We start from the raw sequence: 23268 nt of genomic DNA, 5'->3' as shown, positions 1-23268 counted from the left end.
CTCTCTCTCTATATATATATATATATATATATATATATATATATATATATATATATATATATATATATATAGAAGCTAGCCTTTTCCTGGTTCTGTACTTTTCGCTGAATCTAATTGCATGGGCATGTGTGCACTTTCAATAACAAACTGCTGCAGAATTTCAATGGGACTTAATTATTCATATTTTTCACAGGGCCTGGCTCACTGCTGATTGGGTGCAGGTTAAAATCCCTGCTTTTCTAAGATAAGCAATGGGATGTCTGTATAAATTAGGTTTTGTGCAAACGTTGACACACTCAAAAACAAACCGATCATAAGGTGAACCAATCAGGAGAGGAGATGTTCAAATGAGTTCAAAAGGGATGCAGGAAATCCTTTTTAGAGGCCATTTCAACATTGTGTGAATCACATTTTCTACCCCAATAACCTTCTGTATCCTGCAGGAGATGTGTAGGTCCTTCTTCTTTCCCCACATACCTCGTTTTCTCTTGTCTGTATCATATTCTGCCGGGGCTGGAAATTACCATAAAAACATTAGGTTTGACTATAATTGGGATGCACAGTAGAATTTACGAACGGGTTTTATTATTGAAATGCTGATAGTGACGAATGCAAGGCCAGATGATGCACAACACACACAAAAACATGTTACACATACAACTGAATCAAGACTTCATGCCCTTTGTTATTTCATCATTTAGATTCTCTCTTTGCACATTCAGTCGATGGCTAGGACTGCACATAATCTTCTATTCAAAGCACTTTCTGAGAAACATACAGAGAAAACCTATTATCACAAACACAATTGCAGCACAAATTGTGAGTGAAACTGTGGAATAATTGTGTTTACTGAACTGTCTGAGTGAGTGTGTAGGATGCGGGTAGTAGATGGTTTGATTCGGTTGAAAAAGATGTGAACCTCACATGGACTTCATATCTCAGCTCCACTGAACACCTATGGGACCCTTCGGGACGTTTCCATTACCATCATCAACACACACACATTGAAGGGATATCTGTTAAATGAGTGGGGCTCGTCCCAAACTGTGCGACAGAGCACCGAAGCTGCTCCTGATGGGCCGTCACCTCACTAAAACTCTTTATGTTGCATCTTTTGTCTTTTTAATGTATAACCTATAATGTATATATCTCAAAAACATTTCCTTGATTAAAACAAGCCCCCTTTAGTCAAACGCACGTATGGATCCGTAATGTCACTAATCTGACAACGAGAGTATTTTCAGCATCTACTTTAAAAAAAATGTAAAGTAATATTACATTGTACATTAATAAACATTAGACTTATGCCGTGGCAGTCAAATTCAGCCACGAGTATTTTTACAAGTTTTAATAAATACAAACCCAAAACATGGAAAACAAATTAATAATAATGATCTCACTACGACTATGCTCTGCATGTAAAACAGGTCGGTCTAAAAATATAATTCTCTACCCATCTGGCTCAAAGACAGATTTTATTGTGGCACCAAAATCTAGACATAGGGCAACATACATTAATATGAAGGAAAAAGAAGGAACAAATTAGTATGGAGACGTCGTATTAGACGTATACTTGGATTGGGATGAAGATGGAAGCAGGTATTTTGAATCTCAGGGATTATAATAATTCATCCATGTGATTTTAAGATCATTTCTAAGAACCTGTCCCACTGGACCTGGCGTTTTACACTCACTCACATATCAATATATTCTCCTTTGTTAAGCCACAAGCCACAACATTCTTGATCACATCTGAGTGAAGAATTAGACTTTTGTAAATTTGGGCCAACAGTTATCCTTATTTTAAAATAATTAAACATCCCTCTCTACATATATACACAGCCATGCTGTGTATTCACTTATAAACATATAAAAATACTTGTCAACTAGTTTGATAAGAAAATAATGTATAAAAGTAGAGTAGAAACATTTAATCAAGTCTGTTACTTCCATCATCTGAGTTACGTTGATGATTACACAGGGTGAGGCGATGAAAAACAAACCGGCAGTACTCCATTTATACGGCCAAACAGAAGAAGCAGAGAGGAGGAGCCAGAACGGCGCCTCGTGTCTGTGGTGACGATTATTCCACGGGTGGCAGGTCCCGTTGAGTTCATGACCTGTTGGAGAACGACTGTTTCACGACGCGCATCTCAGCGCTTCCACTTGTCCTGGTTTTGCCAGGCGACCGATCATTGGGGGGTAAAAGTAACGCAACAGAATAATTGAGCGACACAAAACAGATGCATTGCCACTGTGTTATTGGAATGATACAACAGTTAGTTTATCTAAATCGTGGACTAAATGTATGACAGAGATTCTTTAACCTGGAATGATCTGAACTGAGCTCTGAAAGCGTCTTGATTTGCAACAAATTAATTTGAGGACTTTTAATTGTCAAGAGTTGAATATGGAGCATACAGTGTTTTGAGCTGAAATCACGTTAGTTGTCAGATGTACAAAGTGCTACCAACAAAAGGATCCTCGGATTCTTAGAAATCTGATGTCCAATTTCAAAGATAGAAAGTCAGAACCATTTGCTACTTTCGGTAGATTGAGGAGATGGCAAAGGATGAGAAGGGATCAATCTATACAACTTTTGAAAAAATATCAGATACAGTAGACCCTTCAAAGCCAGAACCACAGACAGAGAAGAAGAATCCACTGCAAAAGAACAGAAAGTTCTATCATTGTAGCTTTAAGGGCTTTCTAGACTTTATATTAATATACATACTTATATATATATATATATTCACTTTCATGTATGTAAAACCAAACTCAACCTCACACACTGAACTGTGGTGATTTAATAGATCATTAGAAGTACACTTTAAAAATCACAACAAATGTCACATATGTACAGTAGCAGATAAGCACATGGGAGTAAAAGGTGGATATGGCACGACATAAACAAAGCTTCATTAGATAATCTCTTTGCTCTGGTCAGACGCTAGAAACTAAACAAACTCATTAACATTCTGGATATATAGTTTTCATTCAATCTCGGTAGCAACTACAAATGTCACTACAAGGCAAGAGAAGTCCTTCAGAGTACAAAACATGAATTTGTCAGGCGGATTTCGGAAAGGCCATGTTTAGTGTTGGGACTCTCTCGTGTAAATTAGATTACAGCTGAAGGTAGAGTGGTGTTCAAATTTGGCATTGTCAGTTGTCCACAGCGATGTCCTGGGGACAGCGCTTCCTGGTCAAAGTACCTCAGAAAAGGCTGTCTGAAGTCATGCACGAGGAGAAGGCAGCGGTCAGTCATCCACCGGGGATGTGATGTTAGGCAGAGTGGGTCGCAGCTGCATGAGTAACAGTGATAAGGGCGCCTCAGACGATCACACAATGGCAGCCGCTCTTGTCTTTCTCTTTCCTTGTAGGTTCTGGTGAGGGGGGACATTCCTGCTCCTGGAATTTCCTGGAAGTTGGGAGAGAGTAAAACTATTGTGACACACTGGCCCAGCACAATATTTGAATCAGAAAGTGATGATATTTGTTGGGGTGTTTGCTTATGGATCCAGGTGACTTTTAATCAGATCTGATGAAACCAGGCACAGTCTTGATTAGGCAAATACACACTTTTAATCAATAATGTTTAAGTTATTCCAAACTTTAATTCATTTAATCATTTTTAAATTTCTTAGTAATTAATGAATTCATTGTTTTTTTAATAATTGATTAATAATTCTTTGGGGGGGATCCCATGTCTTTATTGACTGGCTGAGAGTAATGGGGAAGGGAAAACCGCAGAAAACGAAGTGAACCAGTGGAGTTGTGATTTAGGATCAACCTCCTTCCTGTGGCACTCCGTTGTTCATATCCAATGTAACAATGTAGAAAAACCTTGACTGTATTCTGCATTATTAACAGGTATCAAAAACTGCCCCAATCGTTCTTAACTCTCAGTCATTGAAGGGAGAACAATGTAAAAGGTGCATTTAGAAATCACCCACCTGATTACTCGAACCAGCTCGTGGAAAGCCTGGTCTACATTCATACGAATTTTGGCTGAAGCCTCCATATATGTGACCTTCAGTTGTCTGGCCAACTGCTGGCCCTCTTCCTGGGTTACCTGAGGAAAAAGGATGAGATACTGATGTTGGACTGAAACCTTATTGTAATATTATCTTCTGACATGCTGAGATGAAGCAGTGAAGTATAATGACATCGGGAAAGATGTACACAAAGTAACAGAAATATATTAATCGTAAATCTTTTTTTAAAGTGTTACTTTTTGTATAATTTCTATAAGAGAACTACGCTCAAGCTTTTTGAGTTATGTGTTATCTCCATCGTCTGTCATGTTTGTCATTTTACGGAATAAAACCGTTTAATGGTTGTGTCTGTGTGTGCCTGTAGGGCTCATTTTCACCACAAGGGGGTGGTGGTGATTCACTGCAGGCAGTGATTAGCTACCGCATACCAACAGGCAGAAAATTCATCATTTCATCACACTCCCTTTTCTCTTCCATCCTCCCCTCCTGACACCGCCATTTCTACAGAATCCTTTCTTTCATTCTTCCGCTCACATCTTGCGGTGTCTTAGGAAGCGAGCTGCTGCCGCGACGCTTGCTTCCACTTTCAATAAAATGTCAACGTAAATCTTCCAGTTGATATCATCTTTTCAGATGATCAAAGAGGGTGAATGTTTGCCAGCCAGTGGGTTCATATCTCTGCAATCTGTTGGACTTACTTGTCTTTGTTGTTCCAGATCGGCTTTGTTTCCTACAAGGATCATAGGGAACTCATCTCGGTCTTTCACCCTGAGGATTTGTCTTTGGAATTTGTAGATTTCCTCAAAGCTGTAAAACGTATTACACGGTGTTAGGTGATGTTATCTGCACAAACAGTCATTTTTAATGCGTAGATGTGTACGAAAATCACTAAATGTCCTGTGCTCGACATTGCAGTGTAGCCAATTGTCCCACACAACAACGCGCGCACACACACACACAAGTTGGGTTGAACGTGTCGGCAAAAAGAAGAAATGCCAGCCGCACTATTACAGAAACGTCGAATGCGTTTGAGGTTTGGCCGTGTGCAGTAAACTGACCGCGGTCCCACGATAACATAAACGCAGTGAGCAAATAGAAATGTCCATCAGGGGGGAGAAGAGGCGGCGTGCGACCACAAACCCAGGATGCCATTCCAGCTACGGGCTGGCAGGCAGCTCGGATGACACATAGTAAATCTGAAAAAGACGTGTCTGATATAAGTGGAGGAAGGAGACAGTTTACTACGTAAACAATGTGTGTGTTGTAGGTCGGGGGCTGCTGTGCGGGGAACACCGAGACGGGGAAGATGGGAGAATATTCTATGTGTAATAACGCATGGTTCCTTAAGCAGAGAAACATCCGATGGCATTTAGATCGCTGATGTCCCTTTAACCATCTGATTCTCAAGGTTTCTTTAGTATTAAATCTCACCCGTCATATCACAGGCAACAAGGGTGTTGCCATACAACATGACAGAAATCTTATAATTTATAATGATATGGGGTTTTGCTTATATTTTTGGAAACGTTTGACAGTTTTATACGCTGTTTATTCCATGTTCGCTTTGCTCTGTGGAAGCTGATTGTATGATCACATAAAATGAAAGATGACGGTTTTACAGTAGAATTGCATGATTACTTCAAGATGTGTGAACATTTTTTAGATATAGTGTGCATCTTTTTATACATTTCCCCAAAAATACAAGCCAACATATTTGGTGTCTTTGATGTTTAGCTTCGCATCACGTCTGTTACTCACTAGCGGGTCAGCGAGGTTTGAGTTTAAGTGTCGGTTAGTCCTTAATTCTGCCAAACCCTTAACTTAAGATCTCTCTAAACCAGCGCACATGCGATGGTTTAAATAGCACATGGGCTCTAAAAGAGGAAGCGTTGGTCCACGCCAAGTGTAACAAGCTTGTTACAAAATGAAAAACACAACAAGAACAACATCAGAGCGAGGTACGGAAGTACCAGCGGCAACAAGTGAGAGTATCGTTGCAAAGTTTTATTGTTTTGCGAGAGGCCGAAGGGGAGTGAAAGCGAGCGTGTAGCTGTGAGCAATAAACGGAGATGGACAAACAGACGGTGAGTGCGCATGCAGCAGTGACTTTGCACATGATGAGAACTGCCACTCACCTTCCTCTGTCGGTGACTGAGAAGACGAGCAGGAAGCCCTCCCCTGTCCTCATGTATTGTTCTCTCATGGCTCCAAACTCTTCCTGTCCAGCCGTGTCGAGGACTAGAGGGAGCGCACACACACGCACACACACACACACACACACATACACACACACACACACACACACACACACAGAATAACTTTCAGTTAAATATCATTTTGCCATCAATTCCTCAAGTAAAATATAATAATGATGATGATAGAGACGTACGTCTGGAATACATTGGTCTGTATGTCTGTATATTTATTCTGGACGTGTTTGTTTAAAATAGTGCACTTACTGTCGAGCCTGGCCGCCCTTTCGTCAATCACACACTGCTTGGTATAAGAGTCTTCAATGGTTGGGTCATAGTCGGTGACAAAGTACGACTGCAGAAGAGAAAGACGGGGAGGAAACTGTCAATACGTGTGGAGTTATCATATTGTACGTGTACACATTATTTCAGGTTGAGACCCAAGCGCATGTCCAGTCACATACAGAGCATATACACACCATATATATGAGAGTATTCAGTACTGATCTTTGAAATTAGTGTGCAAAAACCAACAAACCAACAAGCTCTACTGCTCTACATAAACAGGAAATGCAGCAAAAGTGTCACAGTGCAAAGGACAATCAAACTGCAACTTTCACTCAACACTGCCATTTATATGAAAAGACAAAAGAGTTTCGAGGGGTGGGGGGAGTTGGGAGGTGTTCCTATAGCTGTTTCACCACCATCCACAATTCAGTGTTTGCAGCTGCAAGCAGCTCATGCATTTTTTTGCCTTGCCTAGTAGGATGTTATTGTCCACTGCTTACTCTGTACATTTTATATGTGAGATCGAGCGGGGAATGAGTGGAAAGGCGATGTCATAATGACTGGCAATGAGGTAGGTACTCTGTCCAGACCGCCGCTGTAATGCCCTCTACCTGTGTTCACCTCCTACCTTCAGACAGGAGGTAAACAAACAGTCTGTAGACACTATGAATGTCACAGTAATATTTCCTCCCACAACCACCAGTGCTCAGCTCGGACAGCAGGCCATTTTTCGTGATATTTACACATTAACCAAACACTTGCGATAGTCACACCACTCAATCCTGAAGGCTTTAATTCTTCCACCGTTGGGCCAATATCTGGTCTCCTAGCAACCTAAACTGGAAGGGTGGGGCCAGGGGGCAGGGAGCCGGTCGGGGGATGTCATGCATTTTTTACATTTTTCCCATGTTTTGTAGTTCTCGCTCTGCTCCAGGACGAGTCAGGTGGTGACAGCTGAGGGGAGCGCTTGGGGAATGTCAAAGCGACACGCTAGAACACAGAAAATCTAACAGCGAGCCAAATTGACTAAGAGAGAGAGTTGATTGAGTGATAAACTGCTCGATCACCATTACACACCGTCTTTAAGAAGGCGGTGAAAGTCCTGCTCTAATTCTATATCTTGCAGAAAACAATCAAATGTATGACATTGAAAATGTTTATGTCATTAGCTTTTAAACTATCAAATATCAATATCCGCTATAGTCTTATGCTCTACTTTTGATAATGTGGATGTTTGTGATCCCAACTCACTGTACATAAACCCTTCCTGTTGTTGCAGGTTACGGCTCCCTATCGCGTGCGGACCGGTGTCACGTCCACTCACCACGGCCCAGTAATTCAGTATTACTGCGTGCCGTGGAACAAGCTCCGCTGCAAGTCTGCCTCCTTCAGAGGGCCAGACGGGCACAGAAAGAGAGCAGGACAAAGAGAAAAAGCTGCTTGTTTTTCTGGTTCCTCCCACCAGCACCAGCGCTCTGCCAGCCGTGGCTTCAGCACGTGACCTCGGCTTCCCGTCAACCTCCTACTCCTATTCCGTCAACCTGGGGGGAGGGGGGGGGGGGGGGCGCGGCATCGAGGGCCGCGCTCCTTCGGGCTAGTCCTCCTCTCCCCCGCGCATGTACGGGCAGTGTGGCGGCCCGGCGCTCTGTTCTGGCTGAGCTGATTCTCTCAGAGTCGTTTCCCGTGATAGATGAGGCTGTTCTGCTGTGCCAGCAGCAACAGAGCCAGCACTAATGGGGCAGTGGGCCGGGTGAGGGAGTGCAAACATGACTCAGGAGGACTACCAATAACTATGTGACATGAGCCAGCTTGAGTCATGTCCAGTAATGCATAAATCCTTATATCAGTCCATGGCTTCATCAGATAGAACGGCATGAATCACGCTGCAGGAGTCCGGTAGAGTTGCACCAAGCTAGCAGCACCCAAGTTGACTTTGTAAGTATTTTTTACATATTGGTTGATTACATATTTTTGGTTTGAAGTAATAACATGCCCAATTTTATTTGGGCAAACTTTTAGGAAAACAATGAACCTCTTCATTCATTTGCCTTTTGTGTGTAGAGCCCAATGCGACTTTTTCTATTGTCTTTCAACATTTCGGGTTTAAAAATGACAGGTTATCATTCTATTCCCGTAATTTGCTGCCGGTGCCGCAATTCCAGTGTCCTATTGACATAATAAAAGAAAAATGTCAGGTGTTATCTGACATATTTACAATACAAGCAGTGGCGTCAACATACCGAGGGGCAGACAGATTCCCCTGAAAGACAGCTGGGGTCAAAGTTCACTCACACACAAACACACACAGAGGGAGAGCAGCACACACAGTAGCTTGTGCACTAGATATTTAAAAGATGAACTAGTAAAAGCCTCTTTTTGTATAAATTGCCCAAGAGCACTGACCACGATGCCCAAGTTGAGGCATTTACAGCTGAAGCGTCCTGCAGCTACTTTGCAAAGGTGCATTAGCGTTTAAACAGAGCCGACAAAATGGGGCAAGAAAGCAACTGAAGCTTCCCTGAGACAAAATCAGGCCAGTGCTGACATGAACCCACATTGTGGCCGTGTGCATCTGTGAGCTCCAGCTGTAGATATTCTAATCCACTAAAAGGAAACTGTTGCAACGACCCGCTTCACAAAGCAGCACACTAGGTAGATCGAGAGAACAAAGTAAAACAGTGGATGAAATCATCACGCTGCAGCACAGTTTAGACGTTGTTGGGAGGGGGGGGGGGGGTCCGGCTGCTCTCGGCCCTCTCACCAGGAAGGAAACTCCACCTCCGCGGCAGGCAGCAGGCCCAGCCGAGCCTTATGGTGGTGGTGATGTCACACACGACATGTTTCCCTCCCCACCTATCAAAGTCCAAAATTGTCGCTCGGTTCCCCTCCATTCCAGCCATACATCTCAGCCCCCCCCCCCTCCCCACCCACCCACCCACTTCCCCCACCCACACACTGCACATGCAGGCTCGCACCACGGACACAAGACGGGTCTCGGCTGCAGCACAGCTTTTTTGTGGTGGGGTGTTTTTTCTCTCTGGAGGCTTTGTGAATAACAGGCAAAATGAAATCACACCACAATGGAGAAGAAAGACAGAGTCGAGATATGAGGGCCGGCGCTGATGATCATTTTCATTATCCATTACCGTCTTGGCCATTCTTTTTGGACCGATAAATGACACACTTTGTCCATAAATAATTCTGCTATAAAGGAATGCTAAATGCCCACAAAAGCCCAGTTGCCAAAACAGATCCAATTGATAATTATGTAATAGAGAGGAGAGCAGAAAATCGTCACACTTGAGAGGCTGGAACCATAAAAGATTTTGCAGTTTTACTTTAAAAAATGGCTTAAAGGATTCCAAGATTAACAAATTGGCTGATATACTTCCTGTGGATCAACTCTAGACAAATACTTTAGCCATTACCTAATACATAATAAGTACAAAAACCCGAACCATCGGAAAACTCAAAGAGGGCATCGAATCATCGTGTTTCGCTGTCTTACAAACTGCCTCACTATTCAATTTTAAGCATCAAATGTGTCGCAGCTTGTCTTTGTTTTGTTTTTTTTCTCCTAATTTGAATACACTCGTGCATTCATTTGAAGCGCCTTTTTTGTTTTCTTTTTCGCCAACTGCTGTTCAGTCGAGACATAAAGCAATGACTCCTGTCTGACTTCCTGGTTGCCAGGCTGAAGGAAAGCAAGAGCGGGTGATACGTGTAGGCGTGTAATCAACATCGTGCTTGCACTGTGCACCCACTTCCTCTCCCCACGAACAGCTACACGACAACTAAATATAGGTCGCTTTCCACCTCTGTCTCTTATCCCACTTGTTGGGTCGGAGGCTCTGACTGTTTAGCGCGTATAGCATCATTTGCTCTACAAAGCACAAAGCCACACATTCAGCACCAACGCAGGAAAAAGAAGAGAGATTCATACTGCGTAAACATTGTAACAAAAGCACACGGCTTCTGAAGAGATGACTAGGTTGTCATCAACGTGGTGATGAGATGAGAGACCACGCACCTGGACTGGACAACACTCCCTACTACAACAACAACAACAACACTATACTTTTGTTGTTTTTGGAGAGGCACAGAAACAGTAAGAAAGAGCACCAAGACGCAGGATAGGATTGGGAAGTGTGGGTTGGGGGGGGGGGGTCTCCACCTGGCAGGTGGAACATGTTCGGAGGGCCACAGCCGAGTGCAGCAGTTTCAAAAGAAGCCACTAACATCTGGTGCCTGCCGGGTCACACTTCCAGTTTAGCAGCAGCAGAGAAAATTGTGAAATTCATTTCCGAGAAAAACACACACATTACGTGGCAAAAGATACACCGCGCCATACATCTTCACGCATTCCTTTCTTTTCGTTGTTTTCGTCAGATGAACTGATATTATGCATGTAATTAACATCATCTTTTTGAGACACATATGCTTCTTTCGTACCTCTACACTTTACCTCCCAGCCGTTGTGGTCGGTGGTCCAGCTCTACCTGGTAACCTGGGCAACGGGCCGAAGCAGAGCAGCACGGGGCATCGTTTAAGAGAAGAGAAGTCGGATTGGGACATCTGTGTATTATTAACTCCTGTCCCCAAACCAGCAGAGGTGTAACCTTCGGCAAACTTCTCTGGTTGCACACTGGACAGCTGTTGGTAATCAAATAGCCACCAAGAGGGTTGAACGTTCGGCAGATGGAAGCGAGGACCAATTCCTTTGCATTCTTCCACCGCGCGCCCTCCTCCATAATCGCCAGCGCTCATCCGGTTTCACACGAGTGGCCCAGGAATGAGGAGCATTGTTTTGTTTCAGTACTTTAGAGTGCGGTAAGTGAGGAATAGTGTTGCGGGGTGTGTGTGTGGGGGGGGGGGGTCCGAATGAAAGGTTTGAGGGGGGGAGGGAGACTGTAGGCAATATGGAGAGGGAGAGCAAGAGAAAAAGAGGGGGAGGGAAAGGCATTAACTTCCTGTGGAAACACCCACTTTTTCCCATGAGCTCATGCAAACCATAAAGGTCACTGATTCAATACCTAATACACGCGGAGACGGAGAGAGAGAGCGAGCACACAATGTGTCCACTGCCTTAAAGGGCCACCGGGGAGCGGTTCGCTCAAGCTGGAAAAGCCTTAAATAGTCTACACATGCTGCACAGAATTAGTTGGGAAAAAAAAAATTGTCATTTTTTTTTAAGGTCTGTTGTAAAGCTGCAGGATCAACATCTACTTTGAAAACACATTCATTGAAGGTCAATTCTCAATAGAGAATGCAGTGTACGCGCAGCACTGAAACTTGGCTCAATGCCGGATTAAATGAACCCACTCACATCACTCCTACAAGACGCCTTCCTCCTAATGCGCAACAGATCGATAGCTCGTCCCTTAAATCACTCCCTCGTCCTGAAATGCCGGACGACCACTTGAAACTGAGCCCCATCAGACAAACCGCTGGCATAACTCACACATCCAGTATAGCTGGAAATACAGACACTGACACTTTTACGTTCAATGGACATCCCATTTGAATTATAAGAAACCAAAGTAATTGCCCAAACTGCAAAAAATAAAAAGGTCCAAGTTGTCAAAAAGACGTAGCAATCATTACAAAGTGTCCTCCCAATCAGTGAATGCAAATTCTGATGTCTCTGGAGTTCTGGTCCATCAAGGGGCAAACGCACACATTTTTTTTTTTTTGCTGATGTTGTGTAACATTAAGCCGCCTGAACAAAACCCATTACCTAATTCTACATATACTCAACAGTTTGTTTCCTCCATAAATGCGTGTGCTTCTGAGAATACTGTATTTATGTCTTTACAATCTGTGCCACTGAGACATGAGACAAGTCACCACTCGTTCCAGTGACCCGCCCGGTATTTATCAAGTGATCACATGATCGAAAAGGCTGCGTTTTGACACTTAATAAAAGGTGAACCGTCCAACGCAGTTGTTGTAGCTGCAGCCGGTGATCATACTCATCATCGGTTAATCTGACAAACCATTTCCCTACTAATCCACTGTTTTGTCTCTAAAACACTGTGCACAGAAAGCGAGTGACAGATTCTCACCATAATTGGCAAGATCGTTTCATCCAACAAAGACAACCACCAAATCCTGACAAGCTCAAATCGTTTTAAGAAAGCACTTAACATTACAGATTCATTTTTCTGTAAATTCGATTGATCAACTGATCGACTAATTGGATAAATTGGATGCAGTGCTCCTCTCTGGGTATTTACAGAGGCTTTATATGCATGCAGGTCTTCTTATGCAGTTAAAATTGAGACATTGAAATAAACATTTCTGAGGTCCATTCATTTTCACTTCTAAACATTAAGGGGGTTTGTAATGTGTTATATTACCTGATCCCTGTGGTAATGACATCGTAACAGACAATAGTCTCATCCACTTATACATCTCTAAATACTATGAGCATTTTTTCATTGGTTGGCATTAATCAAGCACATTCAGTATGTGAACGGTCCGGCACTCGTGCAGAGAGTAAAGCAGAGGGTGAATGTCCTGCCAGTAACCCCCCGCTCTCTTCTAACCTCTCTGACATTAAAACTTCAATGATGCAGCCAAATATCAATGTGCGCTGGACTCCGGCCACTTTTGAACCCGCTCAAAAGGCGCAGAATCAAAGAAGTGCCATTTGAAAAGGACCTTTTTCATCCACATCACTTGGCTCGAAAGCCGCCCGTTAGCCTTTTAGTGGCGACAGACCGTCTCTTTATCTCCGTTCCATTAGAACACTTTGTTAAATAGTAAGTGGGGACCTGTGTAACTACTTTCAAAGCTCACAGAGTGATTAGGCACAACAACACAAAGAGGATGAACCGTGTAAACCGCGCTTATTGTTCTAGCTGATCACGTGTCAGCACTGTAGAGTTCCCCATTCCTGTATTAAGCCCACCCTAAGCCCAGACATTGATGGTTATCAATACCATTTTCCTCCACGGCCCGTCCTGACTGCCGGGAGATACAACAAACACACACATTCACAAAAGAGTCGCTCTCTGAAAAAAAAGACAGCGATTCCCACCTGACCCCCTTTTGTTCTGGTCAATTCCCATCAACGACTGCTTTTGTGGAAGTGGTACAACCGTGGCCCATGTGACGGTGCATCAAATTCAGCACGAATTCAGTGTGGAGGCTGAGGATAAATGAAGCGGGGCACAGACAGAACAGGGAGTAAGAAATACATTTCACCCGAGAAAGCTCATCTGACTCTCAAAAACAAAGCGCGTCGTCGTGTTGTGAGACTCTGCGTGACCCATCGCCTCAGACGGCACGGTGTTTGCGCATGTCGTCTTTGTTTCATTCTACTTCCTCTGCTCGTCTCGCTGCAGAAGTCAAACTGCCCCGTGCACACGTCAACAAAGCTTTACTGTGACAGCTCAGCCAGAGGACACCAGCTACTGCGGTGGCCGTGTGGACAGAGACACTACTGTGTGAAAAAGCATTCAAAGTCACTCGGCGGAGTGCGGCTCACAGTCTGTGGACCACGGTTTCCAGGAAAACCTTATGACCGAGTGAAGAGCGCGACGCAGAGCAGCGCTCGCCGAGGAGGATTTGGTTTACCAATTAAGAATATGGAGAAACACAAATGATCAGCTACTAAGCAGCTCCCAAACATCTCTAAACGGAGCGCAGCGCCTGCAGCGATGCATTCATCTTCCCCACCATCTCCCCTCCCCGCTCTGCTCCGACCGCTGCTGCGTGTCTATTTCAGCACCAGTGTACTCTGCTGCAGACTATAATTCTTAGCATGGGGTGATTTGTCAAAGGAAATGGGGCCACTAACTGGCATCGTGTCCGAGCACACAGCAGCATCACCGCTGTGTGCTTTTAGGCCAGCAGACCAAACAACACAGGGAGGAGAAAATGTTATTACTGGGGAAGACAGCTCCCCATAAATAAATAGTTATATATATATATATATATATATATAACTATTATACTCAAGTAATTCACGTGGATGCAGAACAGCTCGATGAGCATGAAAATGATGTCCCTCATATGCGTTGGCCTTCAACAAGTCAGCAGATCTAAACCCGACGGAGGAGAAGCTACATTCTTGAAGCTACACTCTTGAAAAAGGTCCGGCTTGTCAACAAGGTGAACGTCTCCTGAGTGCGCTCGGAGACGCCCGGCTGTGAGAGGACAGTGTTTGGGTTGGACACACCAAACACACTTCTTCAGGCAGCTGTTGACTTGGTTTGCATCGGCGTGTGCCAGATCAAAAGTCTGGCTCGGACTCGACGCCACCAACTGGCGCTGGAAACAGTCGCATTGGCTGCACGAGCTGGATCAGTATGCCAGTCACTCAACAGCTGTGTCGCCGACTCAACCCCAACTCCGATATTGCTAAATGGATCTACTTGTGTGCCCTATGCTTGCTGAACATCCTCTCTCTTTATGATTCGGGTGTCTCATCAGTTGGACAGAGACGGAGAGGAGGACGCAAGTCACACTTGGTCGTGCGTGTTTTATGGACAGTGCCCCCGTGCTGCACCCGTCACCTGTCTCATTCCATGCTTCACCCCCCTCCCTTGATGGACAGCAGGTGCCCCCCCCCCCACCGCCAGGCCGGGCCTCTGGCCGGTGTCTGCATGAGACGTGCCAAATGTCCACCAGCTGCCTGGCATCAGCGACGAGCGCAGTCGCCTTAAAGAGAACCATTCATAGCGCCCTGTCGCCGAAGCTGCATGAACAAGGTCTTGCGGATTTAGAGAACAGCGCAGACGACGTTTAAAAAACGGACGCAACTGATGAGCATCACTATATATATAAAATCAACAGCAGCATCGGCAGCGCGGTGATTAAACAGGCTCGCCACATAGAAAGCTGTGCGCGAATGTTTGATGCTAAATGTTCGAACGCGGTGGCGGTGGGTTTTGCTAAAATAAGCAACACGTCAGTTTCCCATAGACAGAGTTGTTTTTATGTGACTCTGAGATGTGAGACCTGATAATGTGGCCAGTTATTCTGAAACAGACAGATGTGTGAACAAAGAACAATAGCCAAAAAACAACACAGAGGAGCCGACTGCCCTCTGTCTGTCTGACTATCTGAGGGGCAGTGACCGGAAAACAAGTGTGTAAACCACTCTTGTACTCATTATTAGTGGTATAAAATAGGTATTTTTATCTTGTAAAAGGCAGTCAATTGACCTTAAAACCCAATATGATTGCAAGTCATATTTAGCACAAACTGGTTTTACTCATTTATGTAATTGTGTAAGATTTAGAATTGAAAAGAGAAAGTGAAACAATCAAGAGACCAGAAAGCAGAAAGTTTCTCCGACCAAAAGAAGTCTGTCTCTATCGAAACATGATACCGTTTGTCGTTGATGGTATTTTCTGGCAGAGATCAATAGATATCAAGTTCGTGGGGGGGGGAATTCACAACATACGCTTAGTTCAAATCCCTGTCATTGAGGCCCCCTGTTAACCTTCATGTAGAGCCGTGACTCTCCCTGATGACTTCAGCCGTAGTGTCACATGCATATGAAGAATTATAGTGTTCGGGTACCAGAACAACACTTTTCCAATACGTTCCTTTAAAGGAAAGCTTGAGGAAAACTTATTCAAAATAAAATGCAGTTTTAAATTGGTCTTTTTAAAATACTAGTTCATCAACATTTATTCATACAGGTTCAGACAAAGTCTCATTCTCAAAAATTAATTTTATATATATATATATATATATATATAAAATTAATTACTTTTGTAATGTAATGTAAGAGTTTTATTAAATCCATCCTCCAATGCAGATATTGAATGAGAACGTTTTTCATTTAGAATCTGCATTTCACTGCAGAGCGGCGCGTTATGGTTTTATATTACCAATCTTCCACACATAAACATTTCCTCCTTCCATTTATCGCCTTAAGAGCGGATAAGCAAGGATGAGCAGTGTACCCAAACACCCATTCAAAATGGATTATTGTCCACAAGACCCCAACCCTAAGACATTTCCACGGATATATCCCCAATTTGATAGGCTGCATGAGGGAATGTTGTGCAAAACAAAGGCAAAACACCACAGATACTGATCATCTCCATCCACTGGCTTCTCCACAATTTGGCTCACAGCTGAAAGAAGGCACATTAGACAACTGGATCATCACGTTTTTGGAGATGGATAAATCATCTGCTCTTGTGCCTACAATATTGATCAGAATTGCCTTCCTTGTGGCTGTGGCAGCAGAGAGAGTGGTAGAGAGAGAGAGATAACAGCGGCTAAAATCATCATCTGATCTCCGATCGGTTATGTGGTGGGTTCCCTTCTGGGTCACACCTTTGCCTCCAGCGAACAACGGTGCTTTACAAAAGCAAGACGCTTGAGAAAGTTGGTTTGGAATGCGGAGAGCGCCCAATCACGTACACACACGCAGCTTGGATGCATATTTCTATCTCATTACTCTAAAAGACGGCTTCTTTTGTTATGCGTATTACACACGATAAGAGCTCGTGAGCTTCTTATCGCATTCAAGGCTGCATACGAGTCAGACTGTGAGTGAGAGAGCTCAATGGACCAATTCCAATAATCACAGGCATTTCTCTCGGCAGGGGGGCGTCATATGTTTTGTTGTGCCAGATAATGGAACATGGTACAGACAGGAGAAGGAACAAAAGTTCTCCTTTTACTAAACAAGGAAATGCTTCTGTAATGTAAACGGAATTCATTTGGTGAAATGCTCAATGTATTCCTGTTGGTGTCCACTAGTTTCTCTTGTTGCGTTAACATCTTCTTTGTGTGTTAATGTCATTGCTGATGAAGACCAGCCTCCCTCCCTGGATAGCCATTAGCTTCTCATTAGCTCGGAGCGAGAGGGATGACCTGCCAGTCTCTTGAGCGTTCCCAGATGGTCTTTATAGATCCCCAACTTCCATTATCATGAACATTCCTATGGCGTGTTTCACGGCGATCAGCCAGATTTAAACAAATCACCTCACCAACGGGATGGTTTTTATCCACGTATATCCAGCCTCTAAAAATAGAAGCCTTCTGTGCAGCAATGTTTCGCCCTATCCCACTATACCAAGGCTTCGCAGGGCACAAAGAATATACGGAGTGGACATTTCCTTATTTTCAATCAGCATCTAATTGTGGCGCGAATGCTTGGATTATACACGATAACGGGTGGAAGTGGAGCACGTAGGCAGAACCGCAGTCCAGGAAACACATCAACCGATTACGTCGACGTAAACCACGTCACGTGACGCTACTCGAATATGTGTTACGGAATAATTGTCGGCATTGACTCTAGTGAAACACACACACACACACACACACACACACACGGAGCTGGAGAGGGATGTGAGTCAGAGAAAATATTTCACATGGCATCTTGAAAAAGGGAAATGTGGACAGCTTAAGATGAGGGACAAGCTCGTATGTTCGTTTTTCCCCAAGAGACCAGAGAGATTATTAAAAGTATCAATGTGAAGCGTCACAGCGAGACACGGCCCAACGCTTTTAAGCAAAGCATTCACATCACAGCAAACGGGATTAAACTACTGCTACAATAAGTCGACTTCCAGTTGACCAACATAGAAAAATCCATAGTGTATTTGTTCTCAATCTATACACAGTAAGATGTTAGATTATTCTCCATTAAGGATACAAATAAAGGAAATACCATACAATTACTGACAAAACACAGCACAAGCGTCACAAAGGGGTGGAGGGTCAATAAGAGAAGCACCAACTTTGTGGCACTGCGCTCAAAGCTGGCTGGCTATGGTTTTATCGGAAGCCTTTGCCTTTCTATACCTACAAATATTCTTTTTGTAGTGACAACCAACGAAGGGCTTATTAGCGCTCTGTGAGAAGTCCACAGGTGACTGTGCTACAGAGCTGAGCAAACAACGCGCTCTCATCACCTGCGCTAACAGGCACAGCTGCAACAGCAAACTCACTCTCTTATGGTCCAATATGACGCGACAAAGAAAGGACATTAACTACCCTGAAAGAGATGACGGTGTACATGGAACGAGACGCACCGCTGAATGAAAGCAAAAGAAAACCCACTTTTGGACGCTGGCAGTTAGGAGTATGTTGTGTGTAGTGTTAAAAAAACAACAAAAAAAACATGTGAACCAAATCACAAAAGCGTCGCAGCAAGCGCTTTGTCCAACCACCTGTGGTTGTTTTCGGAGAAGAATGCACACGAAACGGCGCTCACCACATCAACTACGCGACTATTGCTACCACACCTTGCCCCCACACGCCCAAGCAGAGCCGCTGTTGAGATGCTTGGTTATTTGATCGAATAGCTACTCGTGGCAACATTCCTCCTGAACGACCTCATATCTAAACAATCCCCCCCCCCCAAAAAAAATGTGTGAAACGCGCGGAAAGATTCCGTGGGAGTACGAGAGACAGAAAGAGAGGTTGCTTTATTTGCGGTGAATCCAGCTGAAAATAATAAATCATTAACTAATCTGTTCCGGACTTGATCACGGTGATGATTGTGCGCCGCGGTGCATTCCCATCGCCCACGGCGGCCACCACACGCATCTCAGAGAGCATGTGAGGAAGCAATCGCATCACACAACATCTCGTCACGGAGACGGTTCATTCCAGTAGCTTCTTTGGCGACTCTGTGTATGTGAAGTCGTTTTTTGAAGTGGCGTTATCTCTGGGGTAAAAACAATCCCTACGTGCACACGTCCCTACGTGCAGCCCTCACAGGGTGAGTCATCTTCCTCCCTGTCACGTTAAAAACACCACACCGTGTTCCACAACTTCTGCTCAGATGACTCAATCATGCCGTCTTAGCGCGAGTCAACAGGGTGGTGGACAGCAGCCACCTGCCACTCCGCTGGTGCTCGTCGGCTCCCATCGGCCTGATGTCGCTCCGCTCGCCTCAGGACTCCGCTCTGCACCCTCGTGATTAACGCTGGGTTTTGAAGCTCGGTACTTCTGAGAAACGACTGAATGGGCGCACAGAATCGATTATGAAAATCAGACAAAAGCTCGCATTGTTTGTCGCCGGGCTCGAGTACTTATTTGATCACATTTTTCCAAATATAAAAGTAGAACTTTTTATTTTTTACAGCTGCTTTTGTTAAGGCGGCTTCGCGTCGACTGGTTTGGGATGTTTGATGATTAAAAATAGTTTGGTTGACGGTGCAAAAGCTCCATTTCTGAGTTCAGTTATCGTCTACGGTATTGAACATTTTCAATGGACACGTGATTGAAATGCGTCCTTAAAAAGGTGTCTTTCACACACACACACACACATTGCTGCGCACAAAAACAAATAACACATGAGGCAACACAAAGATCCCTCTGGTTATTCAAGCGGTGGGATCCCCTCGGCTATACGGACGCTAGAAGTAGACTGTAAACAATAAAAATACCTCAAATTTACAAAATTCAGTCAAAAGTTCGGACCCAACGTCTCATTCAATACGAATGCTGTTGGTGGGGAAAGTGTTGCGTCAGCGCGCCTCAGAAGCCGTCAAAAACCAACCTAGATTTGGAAGGTTTGCGGATTACGAAGAGACTGGCAGCACCATTTCACTACGTTTGGTACACACAGGAGGCCTGGTCAGGCCTGATCAACTCGTTTATAGAGACCCGCACACACAAACACGCGCCCGGTCAAGCACGCACACGCAATTCAGGAAGCAGGTCATGTTTTTCTATACAAAAACTGGAAGGTCCCAAAAAGAGAGAAAAACTAGAAGCGCTGCAGTCGCAGGACTTCCTGCTCAAAATCCCACGTGGTCCACGACCGTTAACCCACCCAGACTGACTCAGACCCCCCCCCGCTCACTCCACTCAACACAGTTCTTGGGGGAAGCCTCAACTTCACAATCAGCTGTTAGGTCTTTTCGCTTGGCAGGCGAGTGAGGAGGATGCGAGTGTGTTGCTGTCAACATCTCAATCCCCCTCATTTTCACGGTACCCGATAAGTCAGCCGGGCAGGGGGAAAAAGAAGTTGGTATTCACTGATATCTTCACCCGACTGGCAGAAATAATGCAGCTTTTGGGTTTGGTGAACATTGTTGTGCCTGTCTATGATTTGGCAAGAGACGTCTAGTGTGGTGGTTGTGGTTTTATTAGCCGAAACCATCATGACTCATTAATAAATGAATTTTTTTTTTGGTTACTTTATATCAAGTACGATCTTCCTTCTCCAAACATTGACATACTTCTTTGAAACGTACAAAATGCGGTTCACACTACAAATGAGTAACTTCCCAATTATAATATTGGCACCATTGCAGTTTTGTTGAATCCAGAGAACGCTCCCGTCTGTGTTACGCACACGGCGCCGGGTCAGGAGGCTGAAGAAAAGATCTGTGCCACAGCAACCCGACCCCCTTTTTACTTGGTATGCAGTTAATGAGCTTTTTGAACCCTCATTAGACACAACTCCCCCCAAATACTCACACACACACACACACACACACACACACGTGTCTCCCCCACTCTAAAATGTGCCGGCCTACTATTGTGGAGACATGCAGCTGCCTGAAGTCTGGTCAGCAACACACGGACACATGCGGGAAACACACAACGCAAAGGGCAAAGTTTGTCATCTCTCTTACATGGCGTGTGTGTGTGTGTGCGTGTGTTTTACGTGGCTATTGCTTAAAAGACTGTCCTGAAAGCCTGGAAGGTCAAAGCAAGGCAGGCGAAGTCTGCGCTGTGCTGGAATGCAAGCAGGGATAGATGGAGGTGACTGTTTACATGTTACACACATGAGTTTTGAAGGAGACGCTGGGCCATAAATAAGGAGGCCGAGGTGTCTCTCACTGGGGGTTGGAGGAGAAGTTTAATCGCTCAGGAATATTTAAATGAGTGTATAACTTAACATAAAAAAGGTGAACGTTGTCACCATGGACTCCTTCTGCATCACTGAGGGGGGGTTGGTGTTCTCACTGAAGTGAGTTGAGTGCAACTTTCCTCTGCACCGGTGCATTCATCGCTTTAACACTTCACACTTCACACCCTCGGGGGCTCAGTGGGCCGCTACAGACCGAAGCCCTTCGCGGGCTCTGAACCCGCTACTTTACCTTCAGAGCAAGTCAATAGGGGGAAAAAAGGGGGCGACTCGGGAGCCCCGCGGACCCACTTCGCTCGTGCCCACCGGGCGGTGAGGTGCGAGGGGGCGGCCGTCCCTCCTCGGTTCATTCACACAACGAGACCCGCCGGCTCGCCCCTTCCTCGGTGAATAGTTAAAGGCCTCGGTCAAGTATTGAAGGAAAGCAGACCCCGGTATCCGCTTACCCGGGTGACCCCCCCTTCCCTCTCTCCCCGTGCTTTCGCCCTGTTTTCGCGGGCAGGGCAAATCACAGCCAGGGCTTCACTCAGGTGCACGCTACTGACCTGAATAAACTGGATGGTCAGGGCTGATTTCCCGACCCCGCCGCCTCCGACTACGACCAGCCGGTACTTCTCCTGCACCGAGCCGTCCTTCCAGCCTGCCATCGGGGACACTTCGCTGCGTTCGCCGCCGCCGCCGCCGCGACCGCTGCTGCCGGAACACCAGTGAGCAGCAAACACCCACTTCTTCTGCTTCTTCTGCTTCTGCTTCTTCTGCTTCTTCTGCTTCTGCTTCTTCTGCTTCTTCTCTCTCCCAGTGAGCTGAAGAGGCCCTGCGGTGCGAGAGACGCGGAACGTAGAAAGGAGCCCGGAACAAACGAAAAGCAAAACCAGTCGTCGACGTAGTCCGTTGAGCGCGCGGGCACACGGGGCGGGAGCTGCGGGCTGCGGGGCGCCTGTCCGCACGCCTGACCGTGTGTGTGTGTGTGTGTGTGTGTGTGTGTCTGCCCGGACGCTGCGATGCTGGCGCTGTGGATCCGACGGCAGGAGTGAGCAAACAGACCAGTACTCATGTCTGGCGCTAGAGGCCCTTCTATTTTCTACCGTCTGTGTGTGTGTGTGTGTGTGTGTGTGTGTGTGTGTGTGTGTGTGTGACTGCCTCAACACTCCACCTACAGAACACGCACGCGCGCACACACGCACACGCCGACCCTGCAGCCCTCCTGTCCCGATACTAGCGTCACACTCCCCCGCAGCCGCATTCCTGTCCTCCGGCACACACGGGTAGAAAGGCTGGGGTTCAATGGCTGTTCAGCCGACTGGAACTGACGATAAAGGCTCCCTGCGGCTCCCACCACAATGCAAACAAATAGGAGGCTAATAAACTTGCACCTCGCTGAAGTGGTAGTTTTTCCTCGTTGCGGGTCAGTTTTCTCACTAGAATGAAAGACTCCCCGTTTGTACTGCGGACCACTTCTTGCGTCACTTGCACGCAACAGTCATACAAATCCGCAGCTTTGCATATCGTCAGGACGCCGGTTGTCACAAGTTGAAGTCCACCATTGTGCTGTAAGTGACAAAAATGCAGTAAAAGAGTTCTGAAAAACATGCCTCGTAAAAAATACACTAGAGTTATTGCCTCCAGCTACATTTTGTTGATACAGTCCGATTCATTCTAATGTTCCACGTCCCTTTCACAGAGGTAAGAGGGTTTTGTTACATCATCCACAGGGCCTCAACAGGCCCGTGCTGAGGTTGCATTTTGAAGAGGTGTCATGACAACTGGAGTTGATAATACAAGTAATGCAGTCGGGTTTTGTGACCCTTAAAATGTCAGTGCTGAATCTGAAATGGCGTTACTTCAGTGCCCACAAGCATGCCTCGTGTTATGTCAACATGTCAATTGTATGCCATGTTATGACAGATCTTACTCCAAGATTACACTGCATGATACCAGCACACTGTCTGCTTTGAGGCATGTAGCGCCATCTAGTGTCACCTCT

At 45.2% G+C, this 23268-nt stretch overlaps 1 protein-coding gene across 2 annotated transcripts; it reads right to left on the bottom strand.

Annotated features, from left to right (window-relative positions):
- Positions 1-563: 563 nt before the first annotated feature.
- On the bottom strand, positions 564-22447 carry rras2 (RAS related 2). 2 transcript variants are annotated; one of them, XM_078085014.1, is made up of 7 exons: positions 22063-22378; positions 21830-22032; positions 6458-6545; positions 6134-6236; positions 4697-4805; positions 3957-4075; positions 564-3421 (listed from the first exon to the last, which is right to left on the bottom strand). In XM_078085014.1, the coding sequence occupies exons 2-7, from the start codon at positions 21929-21931 to the stop codon at positions 3334-3336; spliced, it is 609 nt and encodes a 202-aa protein (XP_077941140.1). In that variant the 5' UTR covers positions 21932-22032; positions 22063-22378; the 3' UTR covers positions 564-3333. The 2 variants fall into 2 exon arrangements, with proteins under 2 accessions (XP_077941140.1, XP_040057928.2); XM_040201994.2 differs by having other exon boundaries at positions 21830-22447.
- Positions 22448-23268: the final 821 nt, after the last annotated feature.

This window comes from Gasterosteus aculeatus, chromosome 12, assembly GCF_964276395.1.
Source record: "Gasterosteus aculeatus chromosome 12, fGasAcu3.hap1.1, whole genome shotgun sequence".
NCBI lineage: Eukaryota > Metazoa > Chordata > Actinopteri > Perciformes > Gasterosteidae > Gasterosteus > Gasterosteus aculeatus.
This window is presented reverse-complemented; position numbering and strand designations above follow the sequence as displayed.

Bases quoted from the DNA above. Each gene is read 5' to 3' on its own strand.
- rras2 (XM_040201994.2), bottom strand. From the start codon at position 21,931: ATGGCAGGCTGGAAGGACGGCTCGGTGCAGGAGAAGTACCGGCTGGTC. The intron at 6,546-21,829 runs GTCAGTAGCGTG...TCTCTTCTGCAG, and splicing joins TGACCATCCAGTTTATTCAG to TCGTACTTTGTCACCGACTA. The intron at 4,806-6,133 runs GTGAGTGGCAGT...TACGTTTTACAG, and splicing joins TCAGTCACCGACAGAGGAAG to CTTTGAGGAAATCTACAAAT.